Raw genomic sequence first — 14,272 nt, forward strand, 5'->3', positions numbered from 1 at the left:
AAAGCCGAAACACGCAAGACTACTCCATCGTCGCCTTTCCTCCCTCGCCTCTCGGCCAGTATCTCCACACCCACGCCCGATTCGCCGCCATGGCGGGGGAGTTCGCTAGAGACCCTCAAGGCCTCCATGGCCGCTCCGTCACAGGGCCTGCCACATCAGCAGCGACCACTGCTGCTGTGACCCCGCAGTATCGACCTGGGACACCCACCTCCGACTCCCTCGGCCGCAACCCTTTTGCGGACGGCATCGAGTCCAGGAGCTCCTATCGATCCGGTCACGCCCATGGCCCGAGCAACGGTACGAATCCTTTCGTGAGCCCAGAGACCTCGCGCCCGGCGTCGAGTTATGGCTCTTCCAGTGGTCGCGACACCAGTCGGTTCGGCGAGCGGCCGGCGCGGTATTTCCACTCTAGGCGCATTCGCAAGGAGGATATCCAGAAGCCGTGGCTCGAGAAGAACCACCCCAAAGAGAAATGGGTCACCATCCTGCCCGTCATCGGCATTCTGATCGGTCTGGGCATTTCCGGTTTCCTCGTCTGGGACGGCTACCGCAGTGTGGTCCAGAACAAGTACTGTCTGGTCCTCGAGGATGACTTTTCCAATGGCCTCAATTCCGACATTTGGACCAGGGAAGTCGAAGTGGGAGGCTATGGGTATGGATTTCCCCCCTTTTCGATGGTGTACTCTCATATCGTCTCAACCACTAATGCTTGACACAGCAACGGCCAATTCGAATGGACCACGACCAGCGACGAGAATGTATTTGTTGAGGATTCGAAACTCCACATCCGCGCCACCCTGACCGACTCATCGCTGATCGAGCACGACACCGTCATCAACCTGCTTGACGATGGAACCTGCACGTCCGACGTACCCTCGAACTGCATCATGGCCACCAACACGACCTCCGGAAACGCCACCATTGTCCAGCCCGCTAGGTCTGGCCGTATACACACCAAGAAGGGCGCCCGGATCAAGTACGGCCGCGTCGAAGTGACGGCCAAGCTACCCCGGGGTGACTGGCTCTGGCCCGCCATTTGGATGCTTCCCGAGCGCGATACGTATGGCCCGTGGCCCGCGTCTGGCGAGATTGACATTCTCGAGTCCCGCGGCAACGACTGGCGGTATGAGCAGGGCGGCAACGACATTGCCTCGTCGGCGTTGCACTGGGGCCCTGACCCGGCCAACGACGCCTGGTGGCGCACCAACAACAAGCGGCAGGCCCTCAAGACCACTTACTCGGACGGCTTTAACACCTTTGGCCTCGAATGGTCGCAAAAGTACCTCTTCACCTACGTCAACAGCAGACTTCTCCAGGTGCTCTATACCAACTTCAAGGAGCCCATGTGGAAGCGAGGCAACTTTCCCGAGGCCAACGCCAACGGCACGCGCCTCGACAACATCTGGTCCCAGACGGGCCGCAGCAACACCCCCTTTGACCACCACTTCTATCTGATCCTCAACGTGGCTGTCGGCGGCACGAACGGCTGGTTCGAGGACGGAAAGTCGGACAAGCCCTGGCTCAACGGCTCCCCCAACGCCAAGAAGGACTTTTGGGAGCACCGTGAAGAATTCATCCCCACCTGGACTCAGCCCGAGATGCAGGTCAGCAAAGTGATGATGTGGCAGCAATGCAACGGTGACGAGGATATCGACGAATTGTAAGCAACGCGTGTCATGGAGTCTTAAGCACATGTCTCTCAAAACAAAACCTCGTGGCTTTTCACAGTGGAGCACATGAAGAAGATCTCGCGCCACCTATGATGTATAGGTTGAATATAATGGGGGACCTATTGTTTGGATGGTCAAGGGGATTAGTCTGGCGTTTGGGCCTCTTGTTTGTATAGAACGTCATCTCATCTACATTGTTCGGATTTTTTTGGTTTACTGTCTCAGATACGAGCACACGAGATAAGCAATGAGGCTCTGTCCCGGGGCGAATCACGAGGCGTTCAGGGGTAACTAGCAGGTGGAAGCTTGTGCTTTTGGGAGAATATTTGCAATTCTTATCTCTACCTAGGGTGCGACCCTCAGCTCTGCATGTCTTACCTAGAGCGCCAAGTACATCGTACGTACATACCTGTAAGCGCCGGTGTAGGTCGAGTCACCGGCGTCTCAGGACATGCTAGCTGCAGCCGAATTCAAACGTCATACTTACGCAGCTGAGCCGCATCCACTTACTCGGACCACAAAGGTTTGTGATAAGCAAAGGCAGTTGGCAAGCAAACGCGAAGGGGGTTGACGATATCGCGGAGGATACCGAGAATTTATTGTGTGTACGAGGAAGCTCGTGTATGTACATACAACGTACAAGTACTGGGGGTGGAGACATCGAGTTCGAAGCTGACAATGGGGTTCGCGGTGATCTAAAACGGATACAGGGCCCACTCCAGATGGGACGTGTGCGGTACAACGCAGTGTAATTATCTACAATTACAACGTACGTTGTATATCGATTCATTCTCTCCGCTGTGTTTGTGTAGTCCGACAAACAGAGAGGAGCTGAACTGCGCGCGAACATGAAAATTCGGGCGAGCGTACAACGTAAACTTGTACCTCCAGTAAGACGCCGGAATTAGCCTGGCGCGGGTCAAGACGCCGCGCGTGTTAGTGGTATGTGTACCCACGTGGAAGGGGAGAAAGGTTCTAGCGCTGGTTTCTCTTCTATGCCATACGAATTACTACCTAGGTGGGTATTTCGTACATTGTACTTCGTAGCCCTCTATCTCTTCAGGTGGCTTTCGTCAGGTTTAGCACAAAGGAATGGCCACGGCCGTTGCAACTTGAGAAACGTGAATGGGGAGTACACGATACATTGTACTTCGTACAACGTACGTGTACAACGTACATACGTGGTGGAATAGGCGCACTAAGAATTTTCCGACCCATCCCTGGGTTGATCTTAGCGTACAAAGTACGATGAAGCAAGCTGAGAACTGTGACGGCCTGACCCGGAGTCTTGGAAGCGCGAGCACGCGTTCAGTCAATTGGGCAGAACAGGTATATGGGACTGGAGGCCTACAACGTACATAATAGGGAAGCGCGACTCAGCCTCAGTGAGGCGAAAAGCTTGTCGGCGATACGCCCTGGAAGGGATTCGGCACTCGCACACCGCTGCTAGGCCCCGTACAACGACATGTTTTTCTTCAGCGGAGTGGGACATGACATGGTGGTCACTGAGACATGACATGGCATGCCACTCATGGCAGTGAATGAAGAGTCTTGGCCCTGCCCTGTCGGTAAACTCGCGAATAGGAAGGGTAGGTTCAGTTCTGGACTGGAACCCCCCGCCGCTCCAACTGAAATGCCCTGCTGGCGGCAAGCTGGCGGTAGGGCATGCGGCTGAAGGGACCCTGAAGTGGAAAGCCACCTAATCGGAGGCCTTGTTCTTTCTTTGCATAGCCCCGAAGGGACAGGCAGAGGATCACAGGAAAGCCCGTGTGTCCGTGACACCTGATAAGGCCGACGGCCTGGAGTGGATCCTGGGAACGAGATGGAGAGATAATGGTCGCGTCCGGGAGATTACCGTTGCTATCACAGATCCGGCTGCCTCCGGACCCCACCATGAATTGGAGCCCTCTGGGTACGAAGATGAAAAACGGGTCCCCACGTTGTGTTGGGTCAATCTTCAACTTTAGTGCAGAATCGTCAGACCGGAGAGAGCCATTACATGACGACTGATCACCTTTGGTGAATATTAGGATTCGTTCATTTTGTCCTTTACCATATTTTGTTTTGCCCTTGAGGTTCGATACGTTGTATGTGGCGTTTGTTTCTCTTAGGAAACAGTCCAAAGTGGACATTGGCTGGGTAATTACATTAAATTACCATCACTATGTTTTCGTCACTTTGTGAGTACAACGTAATTATGTACCCGTGAGTAACGCGATGTGTGGACAATTACAACGTATTACAGCGTACCTCCCAGCCAGATGGCGCATGGCGTGGCGGTTTTAATTTGGGGAAATGGCGTGAGAACTGAACGCTCCAGCCGTTTCTGCAGCATGGTTTTGATGGACATGGCGTCGGCCACTCCAGCCGGCCTTCTTCCTGAAGTACTTACAAACGTACAACGTACTTCGTACACTAGCGATAGGTTCGTGTGCCCTTTGTCTTTGTCTCACGTCTTCCAAGTGTCACGATATTGCTAATAGGGGTCCGGCTGGATAGACAGCTAGACCACATCCGGCGAGAGAAGACGTGATATTATTCTCACACAAAGGATCACCGATCTGGGGTACGACGTTGTACGTTGTAGGCAATAGTGGTAGTCTGGAATAGCCATGGTCTTTGTGACAAGCAGGGCTGCTGTGAGCTAAGGACCCATAGGGCTGAAATCTTGACGAGTCGCACATCCATATCAGATCAGTTCGGTAGGGTATGATGATGTGTACGTTGTAAGATTGAGAGACTTGGGTAGATAGCGGTGGATTACGGCACCCCTTGGTCTGTCCAATTGACTGCCCGCGGAACCGTTCCTCGATAACCAGCACGCAAGCCACCGACCGTTGATGGGCAGCGCAGCCACCACTGCGTCCGCGTCAACAACGCTCGGATATTCGGGCGTTACGGTCTCTCATGGTCTCAGCCCCTCTCCAAGGGCCAATTTTCGCTGCGGTGTCGCCAGAGATGGCAGGCAGGAGCGATGGCCAAGACACTAGTGTCTTTAAGCGAGAAGATGCCGAGGCGGGAGAATACAGAAATTATACAGAGCGCCTGTCAACCGAGACGGTGGACCAATTGGAATCGCAGCGGATTCGAACACAAACGATGGAACCCGTATCGCTGTAAGAAAAGCACGGAACGCCCTGGGTAAGTTGTACTAAGTACGTACTTGGTCAATACGGATACCGAGAGGGCATGAAGTCAAGACAAAGATGCAGGGATAAAATTAGTAACGAAAAAGAAAAGAGAAGGGAACAAAAGAGACAAAGAGAAAGAAAAGAACGAAAATCAACGGCGCATCTACGAGGTCGTCCTTTGTTTTCAATATGTACAACGTAATTATGCCGTAGTCAACTCACGAAATACGGTGTCTTAATAAGCAAGTTCTCGTTTTTCTCGAGTCACACCCCCTATTTCTTCTTTCTCACCCCCTCCCCTGAACCCCTGAACCGCATCCACTGGGTGACCCCTTCCCTGTCATCCATCGTATTCAGCCTCGGTCGCCCTTTTCGCAAGGGGCTCCGTCGTTTCGAATTCGATAGTGTGTTGCGGCTTGCACTGTGCGTCGATCGTACCCTCCGTGTACTGCGAGTAGCTTAGGTACAACGTGGTGATTTGGGCCTTTCCTGGCCCACGCCAGTTATCTGTCTGGTCTACACCCTTGTCCCTGATCCCTGCCCATCGTGCCTCATGCCTGGCTCACAGTCTGTGTGGTGTGGTGTGTGGTTTGGCTTCCGAGCTGGGCAACGGAAAGGCGGCTCATGCTTGGGATTCATCAGTCCTCGTCGATCCTCTTTCTTCCTCCCTCTTCTTGCGCCTCCCCCTCTATCCTCTGATCACCTCTTCTTTGACGGCCCAAAGAACATCGTTGTCGCCCTCACCCGGTCGTCAGACAATTGACAAAAAGCCTCTATTATTCCCGGGCACCCAGTCGCTCGTTCGCCATCTTTCTTGTGTCTACCCTGGCGCCGTCTTTTGTCTCGACTTCTGACCACGGTCGACTACCGCGATAACAAGAGGTGCCGAGACCCGGACGGACTTCATCGAGAAAGCTCCTCCACTTGCTTAGTGTCGACCAGCCTACTGGTGACTCTAGCTTGGGCCCAACCGTCACCCGCCGCAGACAGGGTAAGGGCTTCCTCTTTCATCTTCCCTAGAACGCGCTTCCCTATCACGGTATTATCTAGACCTTAGCCGGTCTGGCTTGGCTTGGCGGCCTGGCCTCTGTTCGCTTTTTGCCCGCCGCCTAGATGCCACTCTGGCTCCCTCAAACCTGTGCTATCCCCTTCGTCACCCTGTACTCACTCCCTGGCCTTTTTCAACACCTTCCCTTTCGCTCCTGTTGGTCTTTTTTTCTTTTTCTCCGGTCATCAGCCAGCCCATCTTCTCTCAACCTCTTACCCAATCCTTTCTATATACTCTCATTTTTTTTCTCCATTTTTTCCCTATTTCTTTTCTTCTTCTTATTGGGCCTCGACTCTTGATTCCACAGACGAACAACTGACATCGTGCTCCGCATAACAGGGACTTCTACTGGGACACTCTCGACCCTTTCCCTGCGTGGACGACTGATCTCTGTTCCCCCGCCGCCTGTTGAAACAATAAGAGAAGGCACTCATGTTAATTCAGTAACTTGCTTTTGGTCGTAATCAGCGCCCTTCCACTCATTCTATCGACATTCTGTCGTTACGTTCGTTGCCCTGCGCCCGTCAAAGTCGATCCCTAGCGGTACCAACCTCGCTCGCTCAGCATCAGAATCCAACACCAACCCATTGGTTCCCGCAACGAAACTCGTTACCGTTTTCGATAGCTACTCGCTCGTTTCCACTTTCAAGGACAGTTAGGAAACATCTCTCTGTCCTAGTTAACAGGCCCGACGCGGAGCGAACCGCATCGTTACGCCTACCTGACTGCACGCCCGTCCCGAGCGTAAACACGGCAGGATGGGTTTCAAGAGCTATTTCAAAGCCTCGGCCGAACCCGCCGCGGGGGTTGGGTCCCAATCGAAGGCCGCCATGTCAGAGAAACCGCCAGATCGCATGAGCCCGAACGATATGGAGCTGCAGCCTCCAACCCCAAGATTCAACTCTCGGCCACAGTCTCTTTCCGGCCGGTCGATGAGATCCCATGGCAGCTCCGTTTTCCTGGATGACATTAAGCACGAGGTCATGGTGAATTACCTATACCAACAGCAATGTTCTCATCTATGGGTTAGCGATGGATCCGGCGAAGTCGAGGGCGTCTTGTTGCGTAAAATGAGGGGCACCTATATGGCTTGCCCGCCAGCTCTCAGCAATTCTCCATTCGCCCGCGCAGCTGCAGCCCTCAACGTTCAAGTACGTGCCTGTTTTTACTCGCCGTATAGTACTGGCCTCTTCGTGACCAACGGACTGACGAACCTCTCTCTAGTGCGCCATGACCGTCAACTCTAGAGTCATCAAGACCTTTCTGCAATGGCAGCCAGACGCAGTGGACGTCCCCTTGATGAACGGTCTCCGTGTTCAGATCTTACCTACCATTGACGATCTCGCCCGCGCAAGGAAGCATCAATTTGCCGCCTTTGTTGCTTCTGAAGGCCTCCTCATCGTCTGGGATGACGATGCGCTGCACCTGGTCTCGCGAGCCAAGGCTATCGAGTCTGAGCTCATGCAGCTGGTGTGGAACGCGGGCAATGAAGAGGAGGATGGAGAGGAGAAGAACGGCCCGGCCGTGGCTGAGTACGAGGTCGATGAAGAGAGCGGCGAGATCAAACCCGAAAACAGGCCCGTTCATCTCATGAACACCATCCTTGTCACCTTCACTCTGATCCTCGTCACCGTCACCCTCGGCGCCGCTTGGAGGCAACTGGCTATCCAGATAACCGTCGACGGCAACTTCGTCCGCTTGGCCCTGGTCGCCCTTTTCCCGCTCCAGATCTTCTTCACCCTGTTTTTCGCCCAGGTCATCGTCGGCTGTCTGGCCCAGATCTTCGGCCCCATTCGTCAGTTGACCATCAACTCCAAGTTCTTCTCGGCCCGCCCTCCTCCTCGGCTGCGAGGAGACGTACTGCCACATCTCACCGTGCAATGCCCGGTTTACAAGGAGGGTCTTCAGGGTGTCATCGCCCCGACCGTCAAGTCCATCAAGCAGGCCATGTCCACCTATGAGCTCCAGGGCGGCTCGGCTAATATGTTCATCAACGACGACGGTCTCCAGCTTCTCTCGGAGGAGGACCGCCGCGCACGCATCGAGTTTTACGCTGACCACAACATCGGCTGGGTTGCCCGCCCCAAGCATGGCGTGGATGGTTTTATCCGAGGTGGTAAATTCAAGAAGGCTTCGAACATGAATTACGCTCTGATGCTCTCCTGCATCGTCGAGGACAAACTGCAGGCTGTTGAACGCCACGACGAGTGGTCCCAGCACGACGAGGCCCTGGCGTACGAGGAAGCACTGAAGGAAGCGCTCAAGGAGAACCCCAAGGCATGGGCCGACGGCAACATTCGCGTGGGCGATTACATCCTCATCATCGACTCGGACACCCGAATTCCCGCCGACTGTCTCCTCGACGCTGTGTCCGAGATGGAGCAGTCGCCCGAGGTTGGCATCTTGCAGTTCTCTTCTGGAGTCATGCAGGTCACCCGCACCTATTTCGAAAACGGAATCACCTTCTTCACCAACCTCATCTACACCGCCATCCGTTACACTGTTGCCAATGGTGACGTCGCGCCCTTTGTCGGCCACAATGCCATCCTGCGATGGAGCGCCATCCAGCAGGTCGGGTACACCGACCATGATGGCTATGAGAAGTTCTGGTCCGAGTCTCACGTGTCTGAGGATTTTGACATGTCTCTCCGTCTTCAATGCAACGGCTACACCATCCGGCTGTCGGCATGGGCCAACGACGGGTTCAAGGAGGGCGTGTCTCTTACCGTGTACGATGAGCTGGCTCGGTGGGAGAAGTACGCCTATGGATGCAACGAGCTGCTCTTCAACCCGATCCGCACCTGGCTTTGGCGTGGACCTTTCACTCCCTTGTTCCGCAGGTTCCTCTTCAGCAACATCCGCATCACTTCCAAGATCACCATCATCTCGTATATCGGCACGTACTACGCTATCGGCGCCGCCTGGATCATGACATCGGTGAACTACTTCCTCATCGGCTGGTTCAACGGCTACCTCGACCAGTACTACATTGACTCCTGGAGGGTGTGGTTCTCCATCGTCATTGTCTTCAACGGTCTCGGCAACGTCTCCCTGGCCGTCATGCGGTATCGTATCGGCGAGCGGGGCTTGCTGCGCTCGCTTTTTGAGAACTTTATGTGGATGTTCATGCTGGCCATTTTCTTCGGTGGTCTCAGTCTGCATATCAGCCAAGCCCTGCTGGCGCACATGTTCGAAATCAACATGACGTGGGGTGCGACATCGAAAGAAGCCGAGTTTTCAAACTTCTTCATTGAAGTACCCAAAGTGCTCAAGAGGGTGAGTTTTGTGCCCTGGCTGTCGACTCCTCTTCTTTACCTCGGTCTCCGTGTTTTGTGATACTAGAATGCTGACGAGTGAAATCTAGTTCAAATTCTCCATGCTCTTCTCGCTTGGCTTCATCGTTGCCATGATCATTCTGGCCGTTGCGCCTTTTGTTCCCCATGCCTGGCAAATCAAGGATTTCGTGGCCATCCTGCCCATGTCCATGGTCGCCGGTAGCCACTTCTTACTGCCCATTGCCCTTAATCCGGCACTCATGACCTTCTCGTGGTAAACAGCCATTCGTTTCTGTTGCCCAAGTTTCACTATCATCTTCGCCTTCTCTTTTGGCCACCAATTTTATTATATTACACAAACCTTCACCTAGGCACCAGGGATGCGTGTGTATTCGAACGATATATAGACTTTTTTTGAGGGGTTTTTGAAAAGGAGGCTTGTCTCCGGAGGATGTCAAGCTGCCAGCCTGGGCCTTGCGATCAGGCATGACGGTATGAAGCGCGGAAATGTTGTGCGACCTATCCATTTGCGCCATATGGTCGGCGTATTTATGACAGGGTTTTATGCATTGCACTATCTTTTAGGACTTAATTTCCCACGGGGAGTCGGGACGTTCTGGGAGTTTTAAGGGGTTTTGGGGTTTGGAATACGGACGGCGAGTCGCTGATGGCCTGGGATAGTGGTTGTCGGCGATGCTGGCTAGGCAGCTTGACCTTTCCCACGGCCAGCTGCGATGTCTTTTTGTACATGGATGAACGAAGTAGAATGCAAGAAATAAGACGTATAATAATTAGCAAGGAGATATGGCACATACGTTTATTCTATCGCTTGCCTATCTCTGGTCAGCATGTCGGCTTAACCAACAGCTGCTGTCTGTTTTGCTCGGCCACATCACCAACAGGTAAAGGGGTAAACATGGAGTCTCGGGTTGGGCGATTCGAAATAGCCTGATGCAAGGCAAACAAATGCATTTTCCTAACCACCGTCTAATGTTTAACGCCTCTATACCCGTGTAGTTCCCTTGACCCTTCGTCCTCTGGCCATACTCTCTCTTTCTATGCTTGTCTATACCATCATGCGTGGCTCATTCATCCATGCAAATATCCAGACGGCCGACGAGCAGACAATATATAGCAACTCGGACCGTGCCTCCTCGTCACTCATCCTTCAAATCATGGTATGGTAACTACTCGCCAGGCCATGCTTCAGGGCGAGGCCGGGAAAAAGAAGAAAAGAAAAAGCCTCCATACCATACCCAAACGAAAGGAGCAAACGACAAGCAACCACTAAACAAATGGCAAGACCCGGCTCTTTCTTACTCTTCATCGTCGGTGTCCGGGGGATGCGGGGTGCCCTTGGGGCTGTTCAACCACTCAATGTGACGCAGGCGGCGGCGAACCTCCTGTTCCTTGAGCTCCTTCTTGGTCTTCTTGCGCTTCTTCTTGGCCTTGAACTTGAGGTCGCCGGTGTCCTCGGCGCCGGAATTGACGGCGCTCGAGACGGTGCTGGGGGCGGTGGAGTTGACGGTGCTGGGGATGGCCGAGGCGGGGCGGCTGGCGCCGTTGACGGGGGAGGCGGCGCCCGAGTCCTCGAAGCGGTCGAGGTGGATGGCCGAGGTGGTGCGGTGGGCGACGCGGCCCTCGTTGACGAGCCACTGCTCGGAGCACAGGGCGCCGACGAACTCTTCGTTGTGGGAGATGAGGATGACGCCGCCCTTGAAGTCGCGGATGGCGACGGCGAGGCCGCCGAGGGAGTCGCGGTCGAGGAAGTTGGTGGGCTCGTCGAGGACGAGGAGGTGCGGGTTGTTCCACATGGCGCCGGCGAGGACGACCTTGACCTTTTGGCCGCCCGAGAGCGAGCCGATCTCGGTGTGGTTGGCGATTTCCGGGTCGAGGCCGAGGTCGAGGAAGTGTTTCGAGATGACGCTGGGTTGCAGCTCGCGGTAGCCCAGGCCCTCGCGCGAGGCTTCGTGGTCGTCGAATTCCTGCATGAGCTTGGCGAAGCCCCATTCCTCGAGCGTCTCCCGCGATACTTGCGAGTTGTGCTTGGGGAGCCAGGTGCGCCATTTTCTGTTGGGCGAAAAGTTAGTTTCCCTGTTGCAGAAAAAAAAAAGGAGTGGATAGGGGACAACTCACACTTCGTATTGGAAGGTCTTCTTGTACTTCTGGCGACCGACCAGGGCTTCGAGCTGTCGGGGACCCTTGCCATCGCCGAGGTCGATCAGCTTGTCCATCTGTGCGCGGTCCTTGTCCGAGAGAATGCGCGTCTGCTTGAGGAAGACTTCACGGTCGTCGCCGTTGGCGTATCGCCACTGCAGATATTGGTTGGGCGTCTTCTCCAAGTGCATCTCGACGTGCTCGAGGGCGTGCTGCTTGATGTAGCCGATACGCAGGTTGGGATGCTTCTCGACCTTGCCCGTGGTGGGGATGGTCTCGCCGGTGAGGAGTTTGATCAGGGTCGACTTGCCGGATCCGTTGGGGCCGATGATGGCCACGCGGGAGGATAGGGTGAGCTGGCACGAGACGTCGAAGAGGGAAGGCTTCGGGGCGTTGGGGTACGTATACGAGACGTTGGTCATGCGGAGGATGGTGCGGGTAAGCGACTTGACGCCGCTGAGGATACCCGGAGGCGGGAACTTGAACTGGACATTGGAGGCCGAGAGGGTGTAATAGCTCTTGGCCTCGGGTCTGAGCTCGACGAATTTGGACAGGTTGCCCTTGTAGTGGCCGAGCTTCTTGTTGGGCTCGTAGTGGTAAATGTCGGTGGTCACGTTGTCGAGGAAGGTCGAGTCGTGAGACACGATCAAGCTGGTAATTTCGGTATGGGCCTTGAGATAGTTCTCGAGCCAGGCGATGTTGGCCACGTCCAGGTGATTCGTCGGTTCGTCCAGGAGGAGCACGTCGGCCTTCTTCAGCATGGCGCGTGCCAAGGCAAGCTTCATCTTCCATCCGCCGGAGAGCGAGCCGACTTTATGGGATTGGCGGCCGTCAGGGCCGGAGGTGAAACCGAATTCTGCCAAGACTTCGATGATCTTGTCGCGTCCTTGCTCTGCGATCTCGGGGTCCTTCGAGACAAACTCCAGGATGCTGATATCGGCATCCTCGCCCTGGTTGTGCTCCACGTAGTAGGTCCGGAGGACGTTTTGTGGGGGGAAGCCCTCGAGCTTGCCGTTGGCGATGCTGCGCATCAGAGTGGACTTGCCGGCGCCGTTCCTGCCGCACAGGCCGTACCGGCGGCCCTTGAGGAGCCTCAGGTTTGTGTGGGAGAGGAGGAGCATGCCTCCATAGGCAAGAGAGAAGTCGGCATTGACAATCTCAATCTCGCCGTCGTCCTCCTTCTCTGGCACGCCGTGGCGGCGGTTGTCCTCGTCGACGTAGTATTTCTGGACGGCGTCGGCAATGGCGTCGTGAGACGGGGTGAGCGACTCCAGGTACGGCGCAATGCGGCCGGCGATCCTGCCGACGTAACGGTGGTTGACGTCCTCGGCGACCATTTCGCACACATATGTCCGTGCAAGCTGGACCAAGTCGGGCGGGCCGGAGAGGCCGCCGTTCTTCTTGATCTCTGGATCGAGAATCTTCTCGACGTCAGCGGCGGAAACGCGCTCGACGACATCCTTGTCGCTGCCCATGGCCTTGTCGATGACATCGAGGGCCCTCTTGGCCAGCTCTCGGACTTCGGGAAGGGAGGCTCGGTCATAGACGGTCTTCACACCGGGCTTCAGCTTGGGTAGGAAGGTGCGGGCCTCGATGGGGTCGTGGACGAGCTTGGTGAGGTTCTCGACGACGACGACGGTCTGGCGCAAGACCTCTTGCGATGTGGTCGGGGTATTCAGGGCTCGCTCGAGCAAGGGGGTCAGGAAGGCCAGGACGGGCGAGGTGACGACGGCAACGAAGGTGGTCTGGGAGAGGGCGTGGATGGCCTTGCGGAGGGTCTCGGTGGAGGGCTTCTCCATGGTTTCGACGAGGAGGGGGATCCGGGGCCCGACGTCGTCGTTGGACAGCAAGCCGGTCAGGGAGGCCATGGTCTGGACGGCCTGCTTGGCGACTTCGGACTTCATGTCGTGCATGCCTTCCTCGGCGACGGGGATCAGGGCGGCGAGCTTGGTGCCCATGGCGTCGCGCACGACATCCTGCTCGGCGGCCTGCTCCTTGGTGGAGCCGACGACGAGCTTTGCCTTGTCTGCCATCTTCTGCAGCAGCTTCAGGGCGCCGACGGCGCCCTGCCACTTGCCCGTCTTCTTGGCAAGGTATCGGGTGAGGGCGGGGAGGAGGCCGACGACGAGAGCCTCGGCGGTAAGGTTGGCGAAGAGGGCATCGAGGCCATACTGGGCGGCGTCGCGGACGACGGAGCCCTTATCGGCGAGGGCATCGAGGGCGAGGCTGACGAGGCCGCCGTCCTGGACAAGGAAGACGACTTCGCTGAGGCGCTGTTTGGCGGTGAAACGCTCGAAGAGGGCGCCGAGGAGGTTCTGGGCGCTTTCGCGACGGAGGCCGCTCTTCTTGTCGGCAGCTGCCTTGCGAATCTCGGCAAGGACGCCATACTGTTGGAGGCCCAGGCAGCCGACCGAGTTGAGGAGGAGATCGCAGAGGCCGTAGGCGGCTTCGATGGAGGCGTTGGAAGTCTGGGCGTTGAAGATGGTATGGAGGAAGGCGGAGACGTCCTCCTGCGATGGCGGAGGCGCCGCATCTTTGGATACCGCCAGAACCGTCATGGTGGCCACCGGCGAGGTGCTCTGGTATGACGAGGGACGGAGGAGAGGCGTCGCAAGGCGAGCCAGATCGGTGCGACTAAGCGAGCAGCGATCAGGGTAGGCGAGAGAGAGAATCGCACGCAGTTGAGGGAAAAACAGAAATCCAAGGAGTGGAGATTCCGGTTGCGCGATGGACGTTGTCTCGTTTGCCGAGTCTCGTCCTCTTAAGCGAGTATGATGAAAGGGGAAGAAGGAAAAGAAAAAGGAAAAAGAAAGCGGCGAGGGGTTTGAAGATTCAATGTCCAACCACCTAGAAAATATTATGGAGAGGGTTTGATGGAACCCCGCCATCCAATCCTTTACTCCATGTGAAATTTTCCAGGGCGGCGTTTTCCCCTCCAATTTTTTCTTTTTTTTCGCGTTATCTTATCGGACAGCCGATAAGGCAGCGATA

The 14,272-nt window shown here is 55.6% G+C and overlaps 3 protein-coding genes across 3 annotated transcripts; 2 read left to right on the top strand and 1 right to left on the bottom strand.

Annotated features, from left to right (window-relative positions):
• Positions 1-89: 89 nt before the first annotated feature.
• On the top strand, positions 90-1,664 carry ACRALDRAFT_2028515 (glycoside hydrolase family 16 protein; the record flags this gene model as incomplete). The annotated part of the gene is made up of 2 exons (XM_071020534.1): positions 90-652; positions 719-1,664. 2 exons carry the CDS (start codon positions 90-92, stop codon positions 1,662-1,664), a joined length of 1,509 nt encoding a protein of 502 aa, XP_070873017.1.
• A 4,943-nt stretch (positions 1,665-6,607) lies between these two features.
• On the top strand, positions 6,608-9,402 carry ACRALDRAFT_2109181 (uncharacterized protein; the record flags this gene model as incomplete). The annotated part of the gene is made up of 3 exons (XM_071023405.1): positions 6,608-7,000; positions 7,074-9,125; positions 9,214-9,402. 3 exons carry the CDS (start codon positions 6,608-6,610, stop codon positions 9,400-9,402), a joined length of 2,634 nt encoding a protein of 877 aa, XP_070873018.1.
• A 1,038-nt stretch (positions 9,403-10,440) lies between these two features.
• Positions 10,441-14,059, bottom strand: ACRALDRAFT_1041746 (uncharacterized protein; the record flags this gene model as incomplete). Its single annotated transcript, XM_071015230.1, has 2 exons — positions 11,261-14,059; positions 10,441-11,194 (listed from the first exon to the last, which is right to left on the bottom strand). Exons 1-2 carry the CDS (start codon positions 13,837-13,839, stop codon positions 10,441-10,443), a joined length of 3,333 nt encoding a protein of 1,110 aa, XP_070873019.1. The 5' UTR covers positions 13,840-14,059.
• Between the last annotated feature and the right edge of the window lie 213 nt (positions 14,060-14,272).

Source organism: Sodiomyces alcalophilus (genome assembly GCF_042370955.1).
Source record: "Sodiomyces alcalophilus JCM 7366 unplaced genomic scaffold ACRALscaffold_6, whole genome shotgun sequence".
In the NCBI taxonomy this organism is placed as follows: domain Eukaryota; kingdom Fungi; phylum Ascomycota; class Sordariomycetes; order Glomerellales; family Plectosphaerellaceae; genus Sodiomyces; species Sodiomyces alcalophilus.